The sequence below is a fragment of the Haliotis rufescens genome, unplaced genomic scaffold (assembly GCF_023055435.1).
Source record: "Haliotis rufescens isolate VD_foot unplaced genomic scaffold, xgHalRufe1.0.p SCAF_66, whole genome shotgun sequence".
Taxonomy (NCBI): domain Eukaryota; kingdom Metazoa; phylum Mollusca; class Gastropoda; order Lepetellida; family Haliotidae; genus Haliotis; species Haliotis rufescens.
Genome location: NW_025964357.1, coordinates 593,194 through 608,868, shown reverse-complemented (window position 1 = coordinate 608,868; position 15,675 = coordinate 593,194). Strand labels below are relative to the sequence as shown.

General features: G+C 37.7%; 1 protein-coding gene across 1 annotated transcript in view; it reads left to right on the top strand.

Annotated features, from left to right (window-relative positions):
* Window positions 1-15,675, top strand: part of LOC124118963 — a 92,830-nt gene continuing 77,155 nt past the window's right edge. Inside the window, exons 1-2 of the mRNA XM_046481303.2 lie at window positions 1-138; window positions 357-864. Coding sequence (XP_046337259.1) covers window positions 504-864 — 361 coding nt within the window. The 5' untranslated portion in view covers window positions 1-138; window positions 357-503. The remainder of the gene's footprint in view (window positions 139-356; window positions 865-15,675) is intronic.

Sequence of the window (15,675 nt, the reverse complement as noted above, 5' to 3'; positions counted from 1 at the left end):
CCTCTGTGTAATAAAATCGATATAATCTACACTGGGAACTCAGAGGTCATTGCCGGAGGGAGCCAGTGTTGGAGTCAAAGGTCAAGTAAGCGCAGGTTTCCAGTAACACAACAGGCATCTGACACAATGCAATTACAGGTATGTAGCAGACAAGACACGTCTCGGACAGAAGCTACTGGACGTTTGGTAACAGACGTTATTTCCTTGTTATGTGCATATATAGGATGTGTACTTTGTGTGATAAAATTTGATGCGATACAAACTCAGAATAGCAATGAAAACTATCGAAATACTTAAGCGTTTTCAAAGCGATTGCTGCAAATTTTTAACAAAATTAACCTGTGGTTGTGCTTCAGAGTTACATCCCTTTAGAGGAGTAAACATACCACAAGGCGGCGCAGACAAGCGCGAGACTCGAGCTGGGAATCAAAGCGACAGGTGAAGAGGTGGAAGTGTGTTCATTTCAAACATGAAAGTTTTACTAAATCGAACAATCTAAAATCATGTCTTCCCGTCACAATCGGGACGAGAAAAGGTTATCCAAGCATCTAACCGTGACGTCTAAATGTCTCGCTATCGTGCTGGAAGAAAAGGAAAAGTGTGGAGATGAAAATTCTGCTACACTTGAGTCAACGGTCAGTGTTCACAATGGGAAGGAACTACTGGAGGATTTCAAACTTCGTAACAAGACATGTTACTGGAACCCCGCTCTTGTTGAAAGTATAAGGAATTTAGGATATAAAGGATTTGTGGAACCGTCCACTGTGCTCGTAGTGGGGAATGAAATACATCTAGAAAACCTGCGCACTGCGTGGGGAAGAAGATTGTTGAAGGCACCAGCAGGCTTTACAATAGAGAGGATCGGTAAGATGTTTGAATTTTTTGCAACCTTAGTGCATCAGTGCATATTGCCTGTTGCAATATGGGATACGCGATGCACGTACTGTTGTCTACGGGTATGTCTGTGCCAGAGTAACACCAGCAGACCACATTTAGAGAACCCGTTTCCGTTTCTGTAATGCTTTCTCATTTCTAGATCTTGAGATGATCGCGCAATCGGCATAGCATCGTAGGCCTGTATTTGTGGTTACTGAATTAACATTGGAAGATATTTCGTCTTGTTTTGTTTAAACTAATCAGTTCGTAATTTTATCATTTGTTTTTCCTACTTGCATTTCACTGAAGAAATGATTTGGTTGGTGGTATATTTAGTTTATGTATTCTTTCTAATGTGTTTTTTATTTATTGATGTCATGCTGTGTTTTCAGTTAGGCTATCAAAGCTCCGCTTAAAACGAATGCCAATATCTCCACAAGCTATCCAATTAATTGAGTTGCTTGTGTAGATATATGTGCACAAATATATCCATGTACACTAACACGTGACAATTACAGTCTAGCATGCATATCTGTAGCTATTTCCTTACATGCTAATTGAATGCTGGCATCACATGCATGAACTTTAAGCTGACAGGCAGTAGGTAAACTCGTACCCAAAATAATTCGTAGCCATGGAGAATTCATAGACACTCCCAACTTGTTGAACAAATTCACATTGAACTTGTAGACAAAACAAATAGAATTGGGACATTGACTTGAATATTGATTTATTGCATATGTATATTGAATTATGTCAGTTCTGCACTTTGTCTATTATATAGGATGAGATAGAAGCTCTAGTCTCCAATCAAAACAATAGTACTCCTACTCCACTCACCACTTAACTTTTTGTCCACAGCTAGAATATACTTGCCAGGATAATTATTTACAATAGTTAGTATTTAAGGATCCTTCAAAAGAAATGTTATTACTGACCATATTTTTTATTTAAAATTTTATTCACAATAGAACCTGCAAACAAAAACACTCAAGAAACATTAACAAAACTTGCAATCAGTGGGAATGTGGGCATACTTTTAGAATACAGTACAACAAAATTTTCAAACAGGTCACAATACCCTATGACGTAATTTGTAGTATTTTGTTGCCAGTCACACCCGCGAAACAATGTCCTTTGGAGTCAGGGGTCATCGAATGTGCATAAGCTACCATCATGTTGCTGGAATATTGCTAAGTGCAGCATTCTTTTAAAACAACAAACAAACTTGAAAACCTTTCAACATTTTTCAATAAAACTTGCCATAACACACTAGTTAAAGTCACGAGCAGTGGCATTCACTACTCAAGGTGGCCGAGTTGGTTAGACCGCTGACGCTGATCATCAGATCATCCAAACTGCTGTTACAACTTCAATAGTCTTATGTTCCCTAAACATGATATAGTAATGCTGCTTCATTAATGCATTGATCAGAACGTGTGTGAGTATTTTTTTCTATTATTGTTTTTTTTTCAGATTTGCAAAAACATTTATTGATAAGCTTTTGGTGTTGTGGGTATTTTACCCATGCATTTTAAAATCATTGGGTATCAGTAATTCTATCTGGGTATTCAAATTTCTCTGTTACCCACTAGTTTTTACACATGTGGGTATTTAAGTTAAATATTTAAAAACACTATTCATCTAGACCCTGCAAACTGGTGTCGTGTGGGTTTGAGAGCTTTGTAGGACTCAAAAATACCACATACTTCCACAAGAAAGTGTGATGGCAAATGATCATGATGTAACTGTCATCATGGAGTTTGGCAAGGTTGATGGAATGTCCGTTTATAATTTCAAAATAAGTTGCTGATTTTCTAATTGAATACGCAGGGTTACTTCACAATATTTTGATGATACGCACAAGTTTTATTTTGTAGCTAATCTGTAATGTTCGTTGCGTATTTGATACGCTTGGATTTTATTTTACTGCATATTTCTGCATTTTTTATGCGTATTTTAAGCAGATACGCAGCTTATCTGGAGCTCTGAGAACATGTTGTAGTTTATTGGCTGACAATGTGCACTATTTTTAGAACCATGATTTCCACTAGAAGGTTACAGAGAATTGACATGATAGCTTTTGATACAGTGTGATTTTGTTGTTTACAGTGACTCACAGGCTATGTCATGCATTTTTCAATGGGAATTTTTGCTGGACACAGGGACCATGAATCCTCACATGGACCGGTCCAAGTCATATTTTGCCACTCAATATCTGGTATATACCAGGAAATGGAAACACTGGTAAATGGTATTATTTCCATTTTCACTGACATGCATGTTGTGGTTATATCATGTGAATACATATGAATAACAAGTGATGAGGATGTTTTTATATAAGTGTTAGGTCATTCTGACCTCCTTTTGGTGAGAAGCATATAATGATAATTGCTAGTCTTCCATTGTTTCACTAATTCTGCCAAGTCAGTCAGTGCCAAAAACTTTGTGTCCACAAGCCTGAACATGGGTCTTTTTGTGTCATGTTTAGTACATTTAGTGTTCTGTCATATTTTATTTGTTTATTTGTTGTTAAAACAGCAATATTCCAGCTATATGATGGCAGTCTGTAAGCAATTGAGTCTGGACCAGACAATTCAGTAATTGATATCATGAGCATTGATCTACTCCATTGGAATAGGATGACATTCATCAACCAGGTCAGCAAGCCGGCACTTGATCCCATAAGCCACCTGCATAGCCATGGGTTGCTGAACTGAGCTTACTAGACCTGACAGAATTTTGCAAGACTCAGGCTCCCAACTAGTGGCTAATGTCACAGACTGCCAAGTGATAATCGACTGTCTGTGTTTGTGTGAAATGTTTGTGAGGACAAGCACCCATTGTTTCAAGAAGAACTCTGCATGTGTTTAGCTGAAATTAAGGGCCAAGGTAATTAAATCGACTGTGCCAGTAACTTTCTTATTAACCTAGGTACAGGCATGGGAATTCCTGTTTTCATGTCGTGCATTAAGTGCGTTTTTCCAAACCTGGGAATGAAGTCATTAAACCTGGAAGTGAATGTAAATTTCTTGTTGACATAGCTGGAGACATGAAGCTTCTTGTTATGGTAGCTACACATGTGCTACAGGCATAGGGCATTTTCTTTCAAAGTTGTACTTCATTCTGCATATGATTTCCCAAACCAGAGGTGATGTAATTAAACTGGAAGACTTTATAAGTTTGTTATTAAGGTGGCTAGGTGCATATGACTTTCTGTTTTAAAGTTGCACCACATTTGGCATGTGTTTTTTCCAAGTGATATAACTAAACTGGAAATGCTTATGACTTTGTTATTATGGTAGGTTCAGTTGGGGGCATTCAGGAAAGGTAGGGATGGGGCTGCTTCTGCTTTAGCATGTTTGTGTGTGTAAGAAATCAAACTGTTGTCAGTAATCTGGTAAAGTCAAAGAATATTATAATAGATTATAATTGGTAGTTCAGATTAAAATGTAGATAAATAATGATTGTTTTGTTAAGAATTTGAATTGATTTGAAAATGAGCTGGTCCATTAAATGTCTTGGTTCCACGTGAAATAAAGTTCTGTCCCTAGTGTAGATAGTTGTGTTAATACTGCTGTTAACACTGTCAAGTGTGATATTCTCCATTGCTCCTGCTGCAGCAAAGCCGAATATCTGACTAACTGTTGTGTTATCTAGACAGAGTTGCTTCTGCTGCAGCTGCATCAATCACGGGTTTATGTCAGTGTCTCACTAATTTGTTTCAGTAGCTGAAATCAGAGTAACATCATGCATGTGTTACACTAGCTGATTGACATGCAGGTATTACGAGGATAATGAATGTCCCTCAGAAAGCACCCCTTTAAGCTTCCCTGTCAAGAAGGACTAAGTTAATGAGCTTTGTTCATGATGATAAATTCAGTGTAATAGCAACTTTCCCACACATTTCTCCTTGATTGTCAGGGTAGATCCAGGAAGTAACTAATAACTTTTGACACTGCTGAAGGGGTTACTTTCTGATTGGGGGCAGCTGAGTGGGTGCATGTGTTTGGGAGTTCTGTGTGTTTCTTTTGTTAAAACCGAAATTCCTGAATCCGGGTGGTAAATAAACCGAACTGTTTTTAGAAGCCGGGACATCTGATTGACTCTAAAACCCATGGATCCTTCAAGAGATTTATTTGGACCAACTCAGAGGCTGATATTCAGCCAAAATTCCCAAATGTGCTTGCATGTTTTCCCAATTCATGTAATACCATTATGACTACTTTCATGGCTTAGACGGCGTGTCTTGTATAGGAAGGAAGAGACTATAAATGCTTAGTGTTGCATTATTACATTGAATTTCATGTTACATTACAATGTTGAAAGGTCCCTAAAATAAGGATTTGGAAATAATCCCACTTTTGAACAAAACAGTAGCCATATTGAAAATCTGCTTATGGTCATACTCAGCCATTTTGGTTAATAATGTGTATATTTAGTTGGTAGAAGACATATATTTCTCATCTGAACTAAGCACATTGAGGTAGCTGAATGCATGTTTCTTCTTGTGATGATGGTGATGTCATAATATTTTGTGTTCCAAATTTCGAATATGCTGACGGCAACATTAGTTTTGTGGCTGTCTTTTTGGACATGTTAACCTGTTATAGGTGAGCTACAGCTCTTTGGCATTATTAATGCTCTCAATGCTACTCTCAATGCTACTGTTGAACCTATTCGACAGGCACATGGTCAAAGGCGTGTTCCTTGCCAGAAATGTCACTTGCTCATTCTTGGTTGTGTACGCATTGATAATGTCATGTCACACAATTGTTATAAGCAAGGCAAAAATTAAGAAAAATACAATGGTCACTATTATTATCATGATTATACACATTCAACCTGGTTATGAAAGGAGGGACAAAATCAGCTCCTGTCTTGGTTGTCTCCAATATGAAGCGTCAGAGCAGTGTTTTCTTTTTATTAAAATCTATTCCATTAGGCATGTTATGTTTGAAAATTTATTTATGAGATTGATATTACAAAAGATGAACTAAAAAACTTTTCTTCCCCTCATCTGCTGAACATATCAATATGATATTCATTGTGATTTAGTTCCTTGTGACTGTTCATAATAAAGTTACCTATGTGTGTTTTCATGTGCTTGTGCATGTGTGTGCATATGTGATTTGAACAGCAGATGAGGGGAAGAAAAGTTTTTAAGTTCACCGAGTGGCCAGTGTTTCCGGGTTGTAATATCAATCTCATAAATAAATTTTCAAACATAACATGCCTAATGGAATAGATATGTTTTTATATGCTGAACTTTGTTTTGTTTAAGCATCAGCATTTTGATACACAATCTGTGATATCCGTCTCCTACAACACATGCTAATCATGCTAATAGTTGTAAATGCAATAGGAAATGATTTGATTTTCACTAGATTTTTTTGTATCCCCCTCGATGCGTCGGGTTAAAATTTATTTTGTTAAAAGGTTTGCAAACAAGTTGCTCCTTTTATTTTGTAGACAATAAAACATTAGTCTTTGATCAGTTGGGACTTTCATTCACAATAATTGCATTATCAACATACTTCAGCAACATTCCTTACTCTTTAACCCTTTCAACAATGCAGGCAATTCACTGGCCAAGATGTCATGAGTCACCAGGCAGGCAGGCCGGTGTTCAAGCCAAGCCATGGCAATATCAGAATAGAATGCATTTTCATGAACTGACCTGTCATATCATTCATTTATTAAATAATTTTACATGATATAAGTTGACATGATATATGGCTCAATTGGACAACAGGTCGGTCACCTGACCGCGTGATTGACGTTCATAAGTGCATGAACAGCACAATTTGACATTCATACGTTTTTCACGAGACTGTGTTCTTGAAATGACGTAAACACTGACGGACTACTTCCACATTCCTGGGGAAACCCCTGGGAATTCCTGAGCACAAATACATTCTTTCTGATCATTTAGACCCTTTAATCTTGAACTCAGCATTTTAGTATACATTGAGAAACGCCAGAGTTTGACTGCACGATCGTTCACGAATATCCTCGCTACGACCCATCTTAGATATGCACATCTAAACTATGGTAGTATCGCCTTGATCCGTGTCTAGGCTGACAGTGACTGTCAACAGCAATCTATGACTTTACCTTAGTGTCTATTTGACACATCTTTAATCACTTTTCAATGAACGGCCAATTGATCAGTGATGACTAAAGCATGTAACCGCCATGGGTTCATAAGCAACTCCCGAAATCTCTCCTGTTACGTTTATCGCGTCGGCCATTTTGATGTCTTGTGCTTAATGTAAATGTATTATGACGCTCTGTCATTGTGACAGACTTACTAGGGTAGTTCTTGACAGACCTTTCTCATCTAATGGTGATATTATTTGAATACATGTGTTGCGTTAGATGTTTCTGAAGAGCAAGTTGTGCATACATAGGCTCATGTTACAGTGTTCCCTTGTTATTGCGTTATAGCACTAACTCGGTTATAGCGCGTGGTAAAGCATGGCTCCCAAAATTTACTAACATTTGCAATAAACTCAAGTTTTCCAATGACACGATGTTTTTCCCCCATCACAGAAAACATTATCAGCTCATCACTGCGATCGCGTAACACCGGAAATACCTGTCAACAAATCCGAACGGAAGTACGCATTTTAATCCTATTACTATAATATCTGGTAATAAAAAAATAATTCATTGTTTATCTGGACTAATGTTTGCAATATATTTTAATTATATTCAAAATTTCATTCAATAATTATGATAATGTTTACAATAATTTCAGCGAAATCGTATGAGAAGTGATCGGTAGATCGCACAACTCACCGTTATCAACTTATTAACAGCAACCACGGTCAGATTACCGCTATTGACGCCTTAAAACCAACTTTAGTTGCAAGAGAAGGGGTACACATATCATAAATGCCGTACCATGACTTGCTAAAAGTTATATTTGAGGCAGTTTGTCTATTAAATGTCAAAATCACGTTTTCGCAATCGAAATACATGTAGCGTGGTCAAAATCGTTCCATACGTCAAAAAATACCCTGCATACAATTTGTACCAAAGTGCTATGCTTATGGTTCTTATAACGTTAAGTATATATGGTGGAAGCTGCAACTAAAATAACATGATTTTGGAATATATTATTCCTGATAAAATAATAATTTCAGATACAATTTCTTCCTACCATTGCATCAAATTTCTTTAAAGTGGTATCACTGGATACGTTTTAACTGAATCACTGGTAGATTGGGAGGAAACGTGTGCACAGCTAATTGCTATTTCCGGCTTAGTTTACGAGAAAATACACGCGGTAATCTTAATCTCTGCATATAAAACAATGCCTTTGAGAGCAGGAAATACATTTTAAATGGTAAATCATCACGTTTAGTGATGTTTTATATCAAATTTCATACTTTTATTGACCAAGTTTGTTATACCTGTTTATTCACCTGAAGGGATACGATGTTGTTGGGTTTTTTGAAGGCGCATATATATACTCGATAAATCCTTTTTTACACTATGAATCATAAATAACTTCTATTCTGATCTTTTTTGAAACTCTGAAACATGCAACGTAGATCAGGTTAGGTTGGCAGAGCATGTAAACTGTTTTGTTGGTCATCTACCACCTACGACTCCACCTTTGATAAACCGCTGATCATCTATAACGCTCATCAATTATTTGGACCCCGAAGGTAGCGTTGTAGCGAGGGATCACTGTACCTCTATTTTTGAGGAACTATTTTATTCCGCGCAAAGCTGGTTGTTGTATGGCTGTCATTGTAAACATGAAGTCACACGTACTAAATAAAATTGTGTATAGATCTTGGCCTACATCCTTTGAGGTAAGCAATTGTGATAAAAAATGATATGAATTGACTTTCATTTTGTGTGGGTGAGGGAGTGAGTTGGGTTTTACGCCGCTTTTAACAGTATTCCAGTTATATCACAGCTTGTCAGCTTAATGTGGGAAGAAAGCCCAAAGTGATGCAGGTCTCAGACGTTTACCACTTCGGTGAAACCCACGAGCACGGGTATGGTGCTGACAAACCTAGAAACATAATCGGGGCGAACCGGGATTCAAACCCACAATCATAGGTTTCTGGCGTGCCCAAGGGACGCAACTCTGACCAGCGAATCGCGGCGCCTTAGAGGTCTGGGCCACCCGTGCCCCCTCATTTTGTGTGAGTTCATTTGAGTATGAACCTTCATCATATTCATAGAGTGAGGGCCAAACATTGTATGAACATCTTCGCAAGCTCCGACGTTCATACAGTTTGGCCCTCACTCTATGAAGGTTCATACTCCAATGAACTCACACAAAGTGAAAGTCAATTCTTAAATCTATCACTTTTCACAATGTCTGAAACATGTATTTCATTTCAATTAATCATATTTTATCATGTTTATTGATATATGAATAATTTATTTTTTTAAATTATCCATCTTACTCTATGCATTCCGCCTCCTCCTTTCGATCCCTTGCATGGAAACTTCATTTGCCCAGCCACAAATGCATCACCATGACGACCACCCTAGTATCTTGTGCAGCACGCTGTCCTCAATCTGGTCCATTGACTTCCTAATCATTCTCTTTTTTTTCGCCTCCATGCGGAGATGCATTTTTTAGAGAGTATTTAGGCCTGACAGGAATTACAGGAATTTGGGGGCACGAATTGCATTTAAATATGGGTAGGGACCAAGCTAAACGTCCAGCCTGCATAAAGTGCTGCCACATGTTTCACTGGTTGATCCTTATAAATGATGCTTCCATTGTCGTGGAGTCTGTTTGGAATGCTCTCACTTGTCACAAAAGGAATTTAAAGACTATGTAAAAAATGCCAGAATAGAGGGATTGATTGCCCATCTAAATCCAAGGATACTGAACATGGACACTCTATGTGTGTGACCAAGACTAGCAGTCATCTTTGAAATCTGTGGTAAAGCAACCACCATCAGCCACGATTACAGCTATAGAAATTGGCACTAGTCCTGTAGTCCTTGCCAAACTGGCCAACAGTTAATGTATTATAAGGACTAGTAGAAATGTGCAATTTTTAAGGGTTTTGCTTTATGTTGTCATTGTGAGGACTAATAGATGAAAAATGTTAATTTCTACCCTTGGATAACTTCCCTAACAGCGATCCACCGACGACAGCAAACTCCCAGTCAACAGTTTGTCAGGCAAACGTATGGTGCAGGCAGTAGATTTTGACCAGTCTATCGACTTATGTTTATCTTCTCCGACCCGATCTACAGGTATCGACTTTGGAGATTACAGCTACCACAATGGGCGTAAAGATAGCTGTAGTCCCCGAACTCTAAGCGCTTTTCTTCTCTTATAAACTCACCGACCAGTCATCTAGATTTCGTCTGCCCAAATGGGATTTGAACATATTACGACACCTCACGTCAGCAGAATATGAACCCTTGGCAGAAAAAGACTTTGAACAGATTACACTCAATACAGTCTTTCTTCTAGCCCTGGCTGCTGCTGCTGCAAAGGTCAGCGGAATACATGCCTTGGATGTAAAAGGATTCGATTAGAGAGGCACAACCACTGAAAGGTCCATCTGGGTCTGCAATGGGATTGCATCTCTAAGAACCAACTTCCTGGTCAAGCCGACAGGCTATTTTTGCAATTTTACATCCCGAGGATTACGAGGACATATCCTTATGTCCCGTTCGAGCTTTACGCCCATACCTGCAAGCCTCATCGACACCTAGGTGATCCTGGAAGAGATTGTTTATCCCCATCTCTCAAATGGTTACCTTAAAGGTCACATTTTGGTTACGATCTACAATACCCAGTGCCTACAACTTTGCAGGATTTCCTCCAACTCAGACATCGAATCCTCACGAGACGAGAGCTGTCACATCTACCATGGCTCCACATAGCAACTGTTCCCTCAGTGCGATCATGGAAGGATGTTTCTGGAAGTCAGACAGTCTTCGCCGCCCACTACTTACAAGATATCACCGTAACAATTAACAACAGCCCTTCAACACAGCTAAATTGGAAGTACACTCACTGCAGTCGCATATTATTCAGGTTACAAGAATGAGGCTTCAATGGAGAAGCACAAAAAACTCATCTGTAGAGACCATAAAAAAGTCTTATCATCATGAAATTGTTGCAAGGCATGTCTGTTTCGACGGTGTCCCAATTCCATTATCAACCCACTGTTGACTTGAGCATGTGAAGCAGTCAAGATCCTCTTATTGTTCTCCCATCTTGTCTTAAGCCCCATTCACATGGACAAAATTTACTCATGGAGTATATTTACTCATGTAAGCAAAAGTATATTTTTATTGCATTCACATGAAGTTAATGCAAGGCAGAAGTAAACATCATTTCATAAATAAATTGTGGACTTTTATGATTTGAGGCCATGTCGCTGTCGAAGATAGTCAACCAGAGCATAAGAGAGACTTTCCATACTTTCTTAGTATGGGATTAGTCTTAGGATTTATGCCAGGAAAGAGAACTGTGGAAGAGAGAACGTTCTCAACACTGGTGGAACAATGTTGTCAAACGATCATTTGATGATAAACTGTGGATTGATAACTTTCGCATGACACGCGAAACATTTTATGAACATGTTATGTTCTTTGCAAGGAACCACAGCCGTATTTTCCTGATTATCAGTATCTTGGATTTAATATGCTTACGTAAGCAAAAAGAGAATCTGTTCACATGACCAGAAATACTCCAAGAGCATTTATATTTATGAGTATTATATACTTTTACTAGACCTCATCAGGTGTAGCAAATATACTTTTACTCATGTCTCTTTACTCCTGTAGTATATTTACTCACGTAAGCAAATGCGTTCACATGCCACCATAAGTAAACTTACTTATGTAAGTATATATACTCACGTAAGTAAAAGTGTCCATGTGAATGGGGCTTTAGCTATTCGATCCTGCGGTAGGTAGGATGGATAAAAGAACTTCAACAACATGAACAAAGCGTAAAATACCGAACAAATAATACCTGTGTCAGTAGTGTGTACTGGCAACTTTGTTTGCAGAACTAATTGACTGGAGACCCCTTCGGATTTGGTTAAAAGTTGTTGTTGAATATATTTGCCTCATTTGAAACCATGCGGTGGTCAAAGTACGATGTCCTATGCAAAAACACACAAGGGTGTGTTTCACCTTAAGACATTACGCTGTGTCCTAGTAGGGGCAAGGGGTTTTCAAGATCACTCTATAGCAAATATTCACCCATAGAAAACAGGAGTAAATCTCCAGACGCGGATGTGTGACAGTCCCAAGATTGAAGCATGTCTGCACCAGCTTCCTCGTATACATTTCACGGTTACAGACGATTACAGACTAGGGTACTCAGCGACCCACTGTCCAACTGTGGGAAAAATGCAGAGAGTGAGATAGGATAAGTTTAAAAATTTGTACATGATCTATGACATCCCATCCGACCCAACATCACAGTTACACTTGCCTGTCAGCTCCAAGAAAGAGAGTAATGAGGCAGTCAATGGACCAGATCAAGGACAGCATGCTGCACCAGATCTGGGTGCATGACCTAGATACTGGGGTGGTCGTCATTGTGATGCATGGGTGGCTGGGCAAATGAAATGAAGCTTAGAAGCCAGAAACTTTGATCAAGGACGTTTCCACACAAGGGATTGAAAGGAGGAATGCATAGAGTTAGATAGGATAAGTATTATAACTAAACAATTTATTGTAAAATTTACAATTCACTATTTCCCGAAGTGTTGTTGAAATATATTCTCTCGGGCACATATTGCTTTGACAACTGGTCCATATCAAAGATCAAAATAAAGACGTTCTTTTATATATATTATATAATTTAATAAATAAAATCAACAAATATATATATATAAAAGTTGTCATACTTTCATCTAAGATCGCATATAATGTCAAAGTCAAAGGACATCTTGGCTTTCGAACTTTGTTTTTCTGCTTGGACATGATGTTTAATGCCAAAATAATCCTGCTTAAAAAGTTTAGAGAACACGATTTAACCAAAACCTTTCGTCTAAGTCTGAAATTTGTCATACACAAGGACGGTATCCATTGCTGCAATTTAATTGGCTGCCTTAGGCCACGTGCTTGAATTTGTCCAATCACGATCATCGTAGTAGATTTTGGCAAAAAAGCAATTTACAGCGACGAAAATACAGGGGAGGTTACTATTTATTATTGACGTCATAAGCTATCTAATCTTAACAAAGATCAAACTATTTGTCGCAAGTGTCGCAAGCCTCGAAACCGGACGGATTTTGTCATGTTACAGAGCGGAAAGCCACTTTTATCTGGAAATTGGTTATACCAGATAATATTAAGAATTCTTTGTAAAACAAAATTCCAATTACATAAACAATGAAAATATAAGAGAAATAGGTAAATGGATATTATTAAATCTTACGATTGCCCAAAAAATTCAAATTTTCACTTGCTTGGTGCTTAGTCAGGACATAGTGAATATGTTAGCTTACATTTTTATTTAAAATGAACTTGAACAGTAGTAGTGCCTTTTGCTATTTAGAGATTTTTAGAATTTTTTATTTTTGTCGTTTCCATGGAAATATGATAAACCTAGGAAATTTGAGGGTTGTGCTCTTATCCGGAGCATATTTCCTAAACCGTACAACCTAGCTTCCCAAAACTTGGTACACTTACCAATCAGGCTCAGTAGAAGTGCCTTTTGCTATTTAGAGATTTTTAGAATTTTATATTTTTGTCGTTTCAATGGAAATATGATGAACTTAGGAAATTTGAGGGTAGTGCTCTTGTCCGGAGCATATTTCCTAAACCGTACAACCTAGCTTCACAAAACTTGGTACACTTAACAGTCAGACTAAGTAGAAGTGCCTTTTGCTATTTAGAGATTTTTAGAATTTTATATTTTTGTGGTTTCCATGGAAATATGATGAACTTAGGAAATTTTAGGATAGTGCTTTTGTCCGGACCATATCTCCCGAACCATACAACTTAGCTTCTCAAAAGTTTTTACACCTATCAAGCAGGTTATGTAGTGGTGCCTTTGCTATTAACAGATTTTTTCTTTTTTTTTCTTTTTTCAATTTAAATTGAAAATTGATGAACTTAGGGTAATGTCCTCGTCTGGAGCATATCTTCTAAACCATGCGACAGAGATTCACCAAACTTTATGCACATATCAATCATGTTCACTACTATTGCAGTTTGATATCTATAGATTTTAATCTTTTTAATTTGTAGCCCCTGACATATAATTCTAAGGTGAAACTATTTACCGATATCATATACTATATATGATGTGAGCTACATAACCTAGTACATTCTCTTTATGCCTTTGTGTCATGAGGCTACTACAGAGCTATTCATATGCGAATCTGCGAAGTTGTTATTACAATTTCATGAGATCATCAGAAAGTGAGCTACATGAACTGATATTTAATAACCTTCATTATATTTCTGGTTTTGGCATCAAGGAAAAAGATTTCCTTGCCAATCTTAATACATTTGAAGGTACACACAGTTTACCGACATGCCACGTCGGGGGGATATGTCATCTTCGGATGACTCTTGTTAATATATATCATGATTTCCTGCTTAAAACGTACAGAATAAGACAATTTAACAAAAATCAATTATCAACTTCTGAAATTTATAATATACACGAGGCAGTACCATAGCTTTAATTTGATTGGCTGCCAACTCATGTGCCCAAATGTGACCAATCAAGAACCTTGTAGCAGATTTCAGCATGAAAGCGTCATTAGAAACCATCTAGCGATGTGTCATCAGTAGAGACAGCTCTCCCGTCTCGCCTACAAGTGACCACCTGAGAGGGATCACTCGTATGCGTGACGGCCTGTCAGTGGACCATGGATTTCTGCATGTTGCACAAAAATGTCTCTACAAGCGTTATTTGTGAAAATAATAAAACAAAATTAAGTACAGTTATTGATCATTCTACTAGTTATCGAATGACATGAAAAAAATGTCATAAAAAAATTAATAAACGGTCAAATTGGGAGAAAAATGTGGAAAAATCGAGCAAAATGTTGTGTTTTTGACAGCGATTTTCTCCTATGTACATATTTTTCAGAAACTACCACGTAGTGTTTTCTAAAAGCTTATTCATCGTAGAGTTACAAAATATATAAATTATTTCACGCACACCAACGCACACCCATTTTCCATCGCGTTGAAACATGTTTACTTTCTTCGAAACTGCGTGAACCGTCTCGCGTACAAGTGACTGGCCGACAAGCCGATAAAGGGAGGTAACCGATGCCTGACTAAAGTGTTCAATCGGAACATCCGTCTTGTTATCTGGTAACGCTTAATGTGTCTGAATGTGAATGAAGCGAATAATATGCACGATATTTATTTAGCGCGTAGTTTCGTGGTTAGAACAAGGAGGAAATGTATTTTGATCACGTATTAGGAAAACAATTTTGCAGTGGGTAATATATTTTTAGGTGGAAGTAAAATTGTTGGAAAACAAAGTATTTCTGTGAAATAATGAGTAATGCTTGGTATCGAACAACATACGGTCATATTCCAGTCTTTGGCGAGTCATTCATACGAAGCCTCGAAAACGGGGTTATTTCTTCATGTTACTGAGCGGACAGCCGCTGTTATCGGGAAATGGATGATCATGATGATGACAGATACTATTTATAATTCTTTTTAAAATGATTTTCCAATTGCGTAAACAATGAAAATAAGACAGAAATAGGTAATTGGATTTTATTAAATCTTATGTTTGCCGAAAATCGTCAATTTTTTGCTTCCTTGGTCCTTAATCTGGACGCTATCAACGTGTTATGTTAG